General features: G+C 56.8%; 3 protein-coding genes across 3 annotated transcripts; 2 read left to right on the top strand and 1 right to left on the bottom strand.

Moving 5' to 3' along the window:
• Nucleotides 1-4: 4 nt before the first annotated feature.
• Nucleotides 5-989, bottom strand: GUITHDRAFT_117950 (hypothetical protein; the record flags this gene model as incomplete). Its single annotated transcript, XM_005822840.1, has 3 exons — nt 5-45; nt 324-486; nt 744-989. 3 exons carry the CDS (start codon nt 987-989, stop codon nt 5-7), a joined length of 450 nt encoding a protein of 149 aa, XP_005822897.1.
• Nucleotides 990-2,038: 1,049 nt separating this feature from the next.
• Nucleotides 2,039-4,110, top strand: GUITHDRAFT_165859 (hypothetical protein). Its single transcript, XM_005822839.1, has 7 exons — nt 2,039-2,407; nt 2,685-2,753; nt 2,897-2,997; nt 3,214-3,266; nt 3,400-3,451; nt 3,732-3,796; nt 3,971-4,110. Exons 1-7 carry the CDS (start codon nt 2,049-2,051, stop codon nt 4,025-4,027), a joined length of 756 nt encoding a protein of 251 aa, XP_005822896.1. The 5' UTR covers nt 2,039-2,048; the 3' UTR covers nt 4,028-4,110.
• Nucleotides 4,111-7,078: 2,968 nt separating this feature from the next.
• Nucleotides 7,079-9,319, top strand: GUITHDRAFT_60892 (hypothetical protein; the record flags this gene model as incomplete). Its single annotated transcript, XM_005822838.1, has 2 exons — nt 7,079-7,333; nt 8,468-9,319. Coding segments are annotated over 2 exons (1,107 nt in total), but the record flags the coding sequence as incomplete, so codon positions are not given.
• Between the last annotated feature and the right edge of the window lie 2,689 nt (nt 9,320-12,008).

Below are 12,008 nucleotides of genomic sequence, written 5' to 3'. Positions count from 1 at the left end.
GTTCTCAAGGAATCCCTTCGTCATGTTCTCTTCGAGAAGAGAGGTCTGCCAGCAACAAGTCAGCAGAAGGTGCATCAACAACAATATCGTCCTCCTCCTCTTCCATATCCTCCTCCTCTTCCATCTCCTCCTCCTCCTCTTCCATCTCCTTCTCCTCCTCCTTTGCTCACTCTCCACCTTGAACGCGTTTCTATCTCCTACATCTTCCTCCACCTCCACCTGCCACCTCCTCCACCTGCCTCCTCCACCTCCCGCCTCCACCTCCCCATCCTCCACCTCTCGCCTCCCTCCCACTCCTCTCACCTTGAGCTCCTCCTCTCTACCCTCCGCCTTCATCTTCTCCTCCAGTCCGGGGATCCTGACCCTGTACCCGAACTCCAGCTCTCCGCGCGAGTTCTTGAGCTGAGGATACATCTTGATGACCGACTCCACAAACTTGTCCTTGGACTCGAAGAGTGACTTGGCCATGCCCTTGTCCAGGGTCGACTGCGCTATGGTCAGAGAGGAGAAGATGAGGAGAGAGGAGGAGAGGGAAGGAGAAGAGCCATGAGGAGAACATGGGTAGAGAGGAGGAGGAGAGCGGGGAGGAGCGGGTGCGGGAGAGAGAGCGGAGGAAGAAACAGTTGCAGTTGCAAGGTTCAACAAGATCAACAAACCAATGAGGGAGCGAGCAAGGGGAGGAAGGAGCGGCGGCAGCAGGAGCGAGCAAGAGGGGAGGACTGCTGGCATGTGCATGGGCTCACCTTGTACTGGTCCTTGAGGAAGAGCGAGTTGTCCCTCCAGGCCTCCACCAGAGACTTAGAGCGGGCGTCTCCCTTGAGGGTGCCGGCAGGGTACCAGATGCCGGCCCTCTTGCTGCGGACGAAGACGTTGAAGACAGGAAGGCCATCGCTGTCGTCTCCCATCATCTGCTGCCTCACCTGCTCCATCTGAGCACGTTTCTGCATCTCTCCCCTCATGTTGATAGGAACTCCCTTGCCCTTGGCCATGTACAGACCGCCGCAAACGGACCTGGAGGGCGAGGAGGAGAAGGAGGGGAGGGAGGAGGAGATGGCGGCATTAGAGAGGGAGGAGGAGGAGATGGGGGAGAGGGGGGAGGGAGCCAGGAACGCTCCTGCGCTCCCGACGCTGACAAGCAGGAGAAGGGAGGAGGCCATAACGCGCTGTACGACTGGAACAAGGAAGGGGGGAACATATAAAGGGGGTGGGGTCCTAATACATTTTGTAGGGGTAGGGTGATGTGAATAATAGGGGTGGGGGTATTATCTGGGTTGTATTCTGACTTGGTTTTACAGAGCAAACAAAGGGAGGTAGAGCAAATTGGTAGGTAGGGGTACACAATACAGGGGTGCATGTTTCTGGAAAGGGTGGGGGTACTGGGCTTCCAGAGCATCCGCTTTATGACGGGGCGAACTTTTAAAACCTGGTATGTAAATTTAGTCAATTAAAAATTTACAATATCATATATAATATCATCCTTGCTGACTCAATAGCAACATTGAAAACTAGTTTTTGCTGTTATACCAGAAAGGCAAAATAAAATCATTTATTATTAAAGATGGGAATAATTTTCTTTAATATACAATGTATATCGATACTAGGTGGTGGTTTACTATAGAAGTATTAAATATGATGTAGTGCAAGTTTTAGTTACTCTACGAAAACAATGCCGAGGATCTTGATGCTGGGAACATGGGAGGACGAGGACGAGGACGAGGACGAGGACGAGGACGAGGACGAGAGAAAAAGGAATATCAGGCAGCAGGCAGGCGGTTGCGGGACAGGAGGATGGGTTTGAGAAAGAAGCAGGCGAGCGAGAAAAGAGGATCTTCAGAAAAGCAGAGACCTCAGCCAAGATGTAGACGAAAGTTGGAGCAAACTCTGCAGGTGATGGAGTGGTAGATCGGTCAAGTGATCAGGATGTGTATAGGTGAGGGTCGATGAGATGGAAGTTTCAAGTTGGTTGATCAGAAGCATTGGACGGTTTCATTCTTGCCTCGTCCTTTTTGTGTCCTTTTTCCTCCTGATTGTCATGTCAGGCAAGCACGATGCTGGCTGCCAATGCGAGGGGGTGGGCCCGTCTCGTCCTCTCTCGCCGTCCCTGCTCTTCCTCGTTCAGCGCCCACTATCTGCCGGGCATGCTCCGGAGCCTGTCCTACTCTAGGTTGCATCCGATCATGCCGGCCTCCTCGAGCCTGTGGGGCCTGAGGAGCAGAACGACAGTGGGCAGCATGGCGATGCTGATAGGAGGAGCAGGAGCAGGAGCAGGAGCAGGAGCAGGAGCAGGAGGGCAGGCCCTTGCGCATGTTCGTTGGATGTCCAAGAAGGCAAGCAAGGGTAGGGCAGACTACACGAAGAAGAACCCGACTATGCACATTCCCGTCGGTGTGAAGACATGCATCTATGAGTAAGAAGATGCTGCGATAACGATGATGAGGAGAATGAGGATTGAGATGATGATGATGGAGAGGAGGAGGAAGAGCACGACGAAGAGGAGGATGATCAAGATGATGATGAGAATGATATGATGATGATGATGATGGAGAGGAGGATGATGATGATGGAGAGGAGGAGGAGGAGGAGGAGGATGGAGATGATGATCATGGAGAGAATGATGATGTGGATGATGATGATGATGATGATGATGATGATGATAAAAATATTGAGCCCTGATGTTTACGCAGGCAGCCTCGCACATTGTTCTTTGCTGCTCTCTCCACAGTCGGACTTGGACAGATTGGACTGTGGGGGAGGTGAGGAGAACCCGGGGGGGGGGGAGGCGGCAGGAAGGAGGAGGGTGAAAGGATGGAGAATGGAGGAGGGAGGGAAAGAGGAGGGAGAAAGGGAAAGTGGAGGGGAAAAGCAAGGAAGTTTCGATGACTGAGATTTGTCACAGCATTTCAATAATCAACTTGCTCAATATGGATGTCAATGTCTTAGGGGCAAGTTTGTTGATGAGTAAATGGTGGATTCTGTTGGGAGGAGGGATTTCAATAGGTGAGAAATGTTCTGTTCACGATGATGCTTGTGAAAGAATGTGAGAATTTCGAGCTATCAACATCTGATAGATCAATGTTTAAGATGTTGTGTGACATGTTCCGAACATGTAACGTATCAACATGCATTCTTGGACATGTTATGTATCAACTTGCATGTCAACATCGCTCTTGTTGCTTTTGTCTCGTTCCGTTCTCTCGCTAACAGCAGCTCCAGTCTTCACGTGGATGGTGAAATGGCACGCGGATCATCACATCGTGAAGATTGAGGTGAGAAAGGCGGAAGTTCTAGGCGAAGACAAGAGCAGGGAAGCAGGTGGATCGCAGGAGCAGGAGCGCGGGAGTAGGAGGGGAGCTAGGACAGCAGCAGCAGCAAGGCAAGCGCTTCTCTAAAGGTTTGCAGGTCATTCCCCGCGACATCGATGAGATTTTCATCACATCACATACATTCTTAGGCGAGCAGCTTCGTACTTCTCTCCTCTCCTCTCCCCTCTCCCCTCTCCTCTCCTCTCTTCTCCCCTCTCCCCTCCCCTCTCCTCTCCTCTCTTCTCTCCTCTCTCCTCTCTTCTCCTCTCTTCTCCTCTCTTCTCCCTCTATCATCTCCTCTCCTGTCCTCTCTCTCTCCTCTCCTCTCCTCTCCTCCCCTCTCCTCTCCTCTCTCATCTCCTCTCCTCTCCTCTCCTCTCCTCTCCTCCTTCTCGTCTCTTTCTCTGTTCCTCATCGTTGGCTTTGCAGGAGGAACGACAACCAAGAGCATCACCAGCTACGACATCCAACCTCTCAACTTTGCTGCCCAGCAGGTCCGAATCCTCCTTCCTCGCTCACTCACTTCACTTCCTCCGCTGCATCGTCCCCCCACTCCTTCCTCTTCTCTGCCCCTCCTTCCCCTCAATCTCTCCACCGCCGCCGCCTCCCTCTCCTCCCCCCTCTCCTCCTCCCTCTCCTCCTCCTCGTCCTTCTCACTTCCTCATCAGATCAACTCTACGGTGCGAGGGCTGAAGCTTCGGGCGATCAGTTCAACTACATCATAGAGGAGGACGGCATGATCCATCATCCTGTTGTCCTCACCAGGATAGCCCGAGGCCTCCCTGCTAATGAACGACCCTGATCTTTCCGCTCCTCCCCCCAACCGACTTTCCTCCTCCTCCTCCTCCCCTCCCTGGTTCCCGAGGAGCCTCCTGCGGCTCCTCCTGCGGCTCCTCGTCGCAACCTCCTGCGGCTCCTCGTCGCAACCTCCTGAGGAACTTCCTGCGGCTCCTCGTCGCACGGCAGCATCGGACGGTACGGTCGCTCGCCGACCCATTTCCAAACATGCCGGGGTTTACCTGCCGGCCGCCCCAGTCTCAGTGTCACGCGGCCATCCGATCGGCGGGCCCCGGGCAGGGGAGTGGGGGTGGCCCCTCATTGCTGATGAGTCATAGGTGGGGTCACCCTGCTAGGAATGATTCTCCGGAATGACCCCCACCCCCTACTTTAACTCTAACTACCCCTTCGAATCCCTATTGATAGACCCCCTCATACACCAGTCTCCTGTTCCTCTCTCCGTTCCTCTCTGTTCCTCTCTCTGTTCCTCTCTCTGCTCCTCTCTCTGTTCCTCTCGCCTCCCTCCCGCTCTCATCCTCTCGTCTTGTCTTGATCTCTTCCTCTCGTCTTGTCTTGATCTCTTCCTCTCGTCTTGTCTTGATCTCTTCCTCTCGTCTTGTCTTGATCTCTTCCTCTCGTCTTGTCTTGATCTCTTCCTCTCGTCTTGTCTTGATCTCTTCCTCTCGTCTTGTCTTGATCTCTTCCTCTCGTCTTGTCTTGATCTCTTCCTCTCGTCTTGTTTTGATCTCTTCCTCTCGTCTTGTCTTGATCTCTTCCTCTCGTCTTGTCTTGATCTCTTCCTCTCGTCTTGTCTTGATCTCTTCCTCTCGTCTTGTCTTGATCTCTTCCTCTCGTCTTGTCTTGATCTCTTCCTCTCGTCTTGTCTTGCTCTCTCTAGCTAGTCTTCCCAATCTTCTCCCTCCTCCTCTTTCCCCTTCATCCTCCGCTTCTCTAGTATGTATATATTTGATTGGCGCTCGTGAGAGCCGCTGCCCATGCTCAGAGGTCATCGCGGCAGGAGCTCATGGCAATTTTGACGCACTAGCGCCTTCCCTCCTCTTCCTCCCCCATGACCTGACAGACCATGACAAGTACGCTCAGCAAGATCTGCGTCTGCTGCAAGGACCAGCAGCTCGACCATGTAGCAGACGATACCAACGACCCTCTCTTCTCATCCGACCTCCCTCACAAGGTCCTCTTCTTCGCCGACGCGAAGGAGCGCAGCGACTTGGATGTTGAGGAGATCAGAGAGGAGTTTATGAAAGGAGCTCGCCTCAAAGGAGACGCGGCGTTCATCAAGTTTGCTGAGAGCATGAGCTTTGAGTCGAGCTTCTACCGGGACTTCGGAGACCTCATGTGTGAGATTGACGATCATCAGCCCGTCATCCTCCACCTGGCCTGCCATGGCACCGAGAGCGGCAACATCGAGATAGGAGGCAAGAGCATCTCCGCTGAGCAGCTTGCAAGGTCTCTGAGTCACGTGGTCAAGGGGAGCAAGAAGCTGCGTCTGGTGGTGCTCAACTTGTGCTGGTCGGGCGTCGTAGCGCAGGAGCTGATCAAGCATGTGGACTTTGTGATCGGGCACGAGGCAGCAGTAGCAGACGAGGACGCGATCAAGTTCGCCAAGAAGCTGTACTACTGGATGGGTCGGAACCTCTCGCTGCATGCGAATGTCAAGGACTTGTCTCGGTTTGCATGCCCTGGGAGTCACCTGCTGGCTCGGGTGTCAAGCGATGTGATCACATGGAGCAGACGGCAAGACACTCACGATCGACCACCAGGAGACGAAGGTCCTCAGCGAAAGAAAGTAAAGACAGAAGGATTTGAACGTCATGATGAAGATCAAGACGGTGACAAAATCGATACAGCAGCTTGCGAGGCTGGTAGGAATGCTGTAGCACCAACAGAGGCAAGTATGGCGAAGCTGGGAGCTGAATCAGGAGGTGTTGGATTGGCTCAGAAGAAGGAGCTTCACGCAAACAAGTCAGACTCGGGTGCTGCAGGTGTTGAAGAATCGAAAAGCTCAAAAAGGAAATCCAGCCATGTGTCGCCATCCAACCAGACCTCGAGCAGCTCCATGGCAAAACAGCACATGATAGACCAACTGGAGCAAGCGAGCAGCGCAGAGGAGATCGTGAGAATCTTGAAGGAGCTGCAAAGACCTGGAAACAAGGGCGAGATGAAACGAAGAGGAATAGAGCTTGTCATAAGAGCAATGGGAAAGAAGATTGTGAAGGCACATCAATTGAGAAAGGATGTACAGATGTACGCATGCGAAATACTGGGAGACCTGGCAGAGTCCAACGACAAATCAAGAGTCGAAATTGAAAAGCACAAAGGGATCGAGGCCGTGCTCGCAGCCATGCGTGCACATCCTGCCAGCCAGCCCCTACAGCAGCAGGCGTGCGGGGCGCTGATGAACCTGGCTGCCAACGCCGACAACCGTGTCAAGATTGCGGGGCTCGGGGGCATCGAGGCCGTGCTCGCAGCCATGCGTGCACATCCCGCCAGCCAGCCCCTACAGCAGCAGGCGTGCGGGGCGCTATGGAACCTGGCTGCCAACGCCGACAACTCTGTCAAGATCGCGGGGCTCGGGGGCATCGAGGCCGTGCTCGCAGCCATGCGTGCACATCCCGCCAGCCAGGATGTACAGGATGAGGCATGCGGGGCGCTATGGAACCTGGCTGTCAACGCCGACAACCGTGTCAAGATCGCAGGGCTCGGGGGCATCGAGGCCGTGCTCGCAGCCATGCGCAAGCATCCCGCCAGCCAGCCCCTACAGCAGCACGCGTGCGGGGCGCTGGGGAGCCTGGCTGTCAACGCCGACAACAAGGTCAAGATCGCGGGGCTCGGGGGCATCGAGGCCGTGCTCGCAGCCATGCGTGCACATCCTGCCAGCCAGTCCGTACAGGAGCAGGCGTGCGGGGCGCTAGCTAATCTGGCTGCCAACGCCGACAACCGTGTCAAGATCGCGGGGCTCGGGGGCATCGAGGCCGTGCTCAGCAGCCATGCGCGCACATCCTGCCAGCCAGTTCGTACAGGATGAGGCATGCGGGGCGCTATGGAGCCTGGCTGTCAACGACAACAACCAGGTCAAGATCGCGGGGCTCGGGGGCATCGAGGCCGTGCTTGCAGCCATGCGTGCACATCCCGCCAGCCAGGATGTACAGCAGCACGCGTGCGGGGCGCTGATGATCCTTGCTGCCAACGACGACAACTCTGTCAAGATCGCGGGGCTCGGGGGCATCGAGGCCGTGCTCGCAGCCATGCAAGCACATCCCGCCAGCCAGGATGTACAGGAGCAGGCGTGCGGGGCGCTATGGAACCTGGCTGCCAACGCCGACAACCGTGTCAAGATTGCGGGGCTCGGGGGCAGCGAGGCCGTGCTCGCAGCCATGCGTGCACATCCCGCCAGCCAGCTCGTACATCAGCAGGCGTGCGGGGCGCTATGGAACCTGGCTGCCAACGACGACAACAAGGTCAAGATCGCGGGGCTCGGGGGCATCGAGGCCGTGCTCGCAGCCATGCGCAAGCATCCCGCCAGCCAGTCCGTACAGGAGCACTCGTGCGGGGCGCTGATGAGCCTGACTCGCAACGACAACAACAAGGTCAAGATCGCAGGGCTCGGGGGCATCGAGGCCGTGCTCGCAGCCATGCAAGCACATCCCGCCAGCCAGCTTGCACAGCAGCAGGCGTGCGGGGCGCTAGCTAATCTGGCTGCCAACGCCGACAACCGTGCCAAGATCGCGGGGCTCGGGGGCATCGAGGCCGTGCTCGCAGCCATGCGTGCACATCCCGCCAGCCTATCCGTACATCAGCAGGCGTGCGGGGCGCTATGGAGCTTTGCTGCCAACGCCGACAACCGTGCCAAGATCGCAGGGCTCGGGGGCATCGAGGCCGTGCTCGCAGCCATGCGCAAGCATCCCGCCAGCCAGCTTGTACAGCAGCAGGCGTGCGGGGCGCTATGGAACCTTGCTATCCACGACGATAACCGTGTCAAGATCGCGGGGCTCGGGGGCATCGAGGCCGTGCTCGCAGCCATGCGTGCACATCCCGCCAGCCAAGATGTACAGGATGAGGCATGCGGGGCGCTGATGAGCCTGGTTTGCATCTCCGACAACAAGGTCAAGATCGCGGGGCTCGGGGGCATCGAGGCCGTGCTCGCAGCCATGCGTGCACATCCCGCCAGCCAGGATGTACAGGAGCAGGCGTGCGGGGCGCTAGCTAATCTGGCTGCCAACGCCGACAACCGTGTCAAGATCGCGGGGCTCGGGGGCATCGAGGCCGTGCTCGCAGCCATGCGCGCACATCCTGCCAGCCAGTTCGTACAGGATGAGGCATGCGGGGCGCTATGGAGCCTGGCTGTCAACGACAACAACCAGGTCAAGATCGCGGGGCTCGGGGGCATCGAGGCCGTGCTTGCAGCCATGCGTGCACATCCCGCCAGCCAGGATGTACAGCAGCACGCGTGCGGGGCGCTGATGATCCTTGCTGCCAACGACGACAACTCTGTCAAGATCGCGGGGCTCGGGGGCATCGAGGCCGTGCTCGCAGCCATGCAAGCACATCCCGCCAGCCAGGATGTACAGGAGCAGGCGTGCGGGGCGCTATGGAACCTTGCTGCCAACGCTGTCATCGTTGTCAAGATCGCGGGGCTCGGGGGCATCGAGGCCGTGCTCGCAGCCATGCGCGCACATCCCGCCAGCCAGCTCGTACATCAGCAGGCGTGCGGGGCGCTGTTGAGGCTGGCTGCCCACGCCTACAACAACGTCAAGATCGCGGGGCTCGGGGGCATCGAGGCCGTGCTCGCAGCCATGCGCAAGCATCCCGCCAGCCAGGATGTACAGGATGAGGCGTGCGGGGCGCTACGGAACCTGGCTGCCAACGCCGACAACTCTGTCAAGATCGCGGGGCTCGGGGGCATCGAGGCCGTGCTCGCAGCCATGCGCAAGCATCCCGCCAGCCAGGATGTACAGGAGCAGGCGTGCGGGGCGCTGATGATCCTTGCTATCAACGCCGACAACTCTGTCAAGATCGCAGGGCTCGGGGGCATCGAGGCCGTGCTCGCAGCCATGCAAGCACATCCCGCCAGCCAGCTTGTACAGCAGCACGCGTGCGGCGCGGTATTGAGCCTGGCTGCCAACGCCGACATCTCGGCCAAGATCGCGGGGCTCGGGGGCATCGAGGCCGTGCTCGCAGCCATGCGCAAGCATCCCGCCAGCCAGTCCGTACAGGAGCAGGCGTGCGGGGCGCTATGGAGCCTGGATGTCAACGCCGACAACATGGTCGAGGCCGTGCTCGCAGCCATGCGCAAGCATCCTGACAGCCAGCTTGTACAGCAGCAGGCGTGCGGGGCGCTAGCTAATCTGGCTGCCAACGCCGACAACCGTGTCAAGATCGCGGGGCTCGGGGGCATCGAGGCCGTGCTCGCAGCCATGAGTGCACATCCCGCCAGCCAGCTTGTACAGCAGCAGGCGTGCGGGGCGCTGATGAGCCTGGCTGCCAACGCCGACAACCGTGCCAAGATCGCGGGGCTCGGGGGCAGCGAGGCAGTGCTCGCAGCCATGAGTGCACATCCCGCCAGCCAGCTTGTACAGGAGCTCGCGTGCGGGGCGCTGTTGAGCCTGGCTGCCAACGCCGACATCTCGGCCAAAATCGCGGGGCTCGGGGGCATCGAGGCCGTGCTCGCAGCCATGCAAGCACATCCCGCCAGCATGTTCGTGAAGGGCATCGAGGCCGTGCTCGCAGCCATGCGCAAGCATCCCGCCAGCCAGTCCGTACAGCAGCACGCGTGCAGGGCGCTGTTGTGGCTTGCTGTCAACGCCGACAACTCTGTCAAGATCGCGGGGCTCGGGGGCATCGAGGCCGTGCTCGCAGCCATGCGTGCACATCCCGCCAGCCAGCTCGTACAGCAGCAGGCGTGCGGGGCGCTGATGAGGCTTGCTTTCATCGACGACAACTCTGTCAAGATCGCGGGGCTCGGGGGCATCGAGGCCGTGCTCGCAGCCATGCGCAAGCATCCCTCCAGCCAGTCCGTACAGGAGCAGGCGTGCGGGGCGCTGATGAGGCTTGCTGCCAACGCCGACAACCAGGTCAAGATCGCAGGGCTCGGGGGCATCGAGGCCGTGCTCGCAGCCTTGCAAGCACATCCCGCCAGCCAGCTTGTACAGGAGCTCGCGTGCGGGGCGCTTTTAAGGCTTGCTGCCAACGCCGACAACTCTGTCAAGATCGCGGGGCTCGGGGGCATCGAGGCCGTGCTCGCAGCCATGCGTGCACATCCCGCCAGCCAGCCCCTACAGCAGCAGGCGTGCGGGGCGCTGATGAGGCTTGCTGCCAACGACGACAACAAGGTCAAGATCGCGGGGCTCGGGGGCATCGAGGCCGTGCTCGCAGCCATGAAGGCTTTCTTGTCCAGCGAGGATTTGCTACAAGCGGCTTTAAATCTTCTTGCTTGTTTCAGTTCAAAAGAAAGCAAGGTGATTGTTTTTCTTAGTATTTTATAACTCATGTCTTGTTATTTGCAGAGTCTGATGAGAAAGCTTGGTGCAGGAGACCTTGTCTCCTCTGCAATGAAAAGGTTTGAGCAGAATGCAATCATACAAGACAATGGAAAGATTGTTCTCGAATGGCTGCAATAAAGCGCTGCAATGGTGTACTCCAGTTGTTGTCTGACTACCCATCTATGTTACGTAGCAGACAACATCTAGTACATCCATAGATCTCAGTAGATCGCTAGTCCCGTCTGTTTGTTACCACAGCATACCAACAGCTAGACGAATTGATAGAATCTCAAGGTGACGAAGTTTGAACAGAATCATTGAAACTCATGTCTTTGCGATCCTTTCCTGCCACTTCATGTATGATCTGTAACATAGCTTCTGAGAAAAGCTCCCAGTCCTCGCTCGGTGACGGTTTTTGTTACACACAACAAACTCACATCAACACATTAAACATCCAACAAACATCTCTCATCTCCTGTAAACGCTCTCAAGCATCCCTCGCTGCACTCACAACAGTACCTTACTCACTGAGTCTGAGATCATCCTATCTTGCATCATACGACATCTCCACTCACATCAGCACTGCAATGATCCTACAAGCTCATCTCACAACCTATCGACACCTCTTCCAGCCTTTCATGCTACAAGCGCTTCACAAGCTTCACGCCAGCATCTCCCTTCCCTCCTGCTGCCTCGTTCGAGGAGAGGAGAGGAGAGGAGAGGAGAGGAGAGGAGAGGAGAGGAGAGAGATGCGGGACTTTGTGAAAGTCTTCTACGGTGAGTTATAGATCCGCCAGTTTGATGGGGAGGACAGTGCGGATGATCCAAGTGAAGGAGAGGAGAGGACGAGATGCGATGGAGATCAGCAAGAGAAGAAGGAGCCTTGTCCTCGTCCTCGCGACTATCTCGCGTCTTCATCGCATGTGATTGACCCTTGTCATGTCACTTCACGTGTCAAGGACAACAAGCAGCGACGAGGAGCGAAGAGAAGATGGAAAGATGATGATGATGATGATGACGACGATGACGATGACGATGATGATGATGAGGATGAGGATGAGGATGAGGATGAGGATGAGGATGAGGATGAGGATGAGGATGAGGATGAGGATGAGGATGAGGATGAGGATGATGATGATGATTGCTAGTGGCAAGAAGGATGAGGCCGAGGACGCGGTGGACGAGAAAATCTCAAGAAAGGGGAAGGTTGCGCAGGATGTTCTGAAAGATTAGCAGCAGCAGTAGCAGCAGCAGCAGCAGCATTGTTCGGGATATTTACACTCTATAGCATCAGATGTTGTTGACTTGTAGATTTCATCTGCAATGTTGAGATCGCAGGTCAGCAATCTGAATGACAAGTCAGATTGCGGTCAGAAAAGCTGAAAAGAATTCAAAGACTCCTGCTGCTGCTTCGAGGCAAGTAACGGGT

The sequence above is a fragment of the Guillardia theta genome (genome assembly GCF_000315625.1).
Source record: "Guillardia theta CCMP2712 unplaced genomic scaffold GUITHscaffold_118, whole genome shotgun sequence".
NCBI classification, from domain to species: domain Eukaryota; class Cryptophyceae; order Pyrenomonadales; family Geminigeraceae; genus Guillardia; species Guillardia theta.
This window is presented reverse-complemented; position numbering and strand designations above follow the sequence as displayed.

Coding starts and splice junctions, on each gene's coding strand:
- GUITHDRAFT_165859 (XM_005822839.1), top strand. CDS start 2,049: ATGCTGGCTGCCAATGCGAGGGGGTGGGCCCGTCTCGTCCTCTCTCGC. Junction 2,754..2,896: donor CAGATTGGACTGTGGGGGAG/GTGAGGAGAACC, acceptor GATTTGTCACAG/CATTTCAATAATCAACTTGC. Junction 3,267..3,399: donor ATCACATCGTGAAGATTGAG/GTGAGAAAGGCG, acceptor AAAGGTTTGCAG/GTCATTCCCCGCGACATCGA.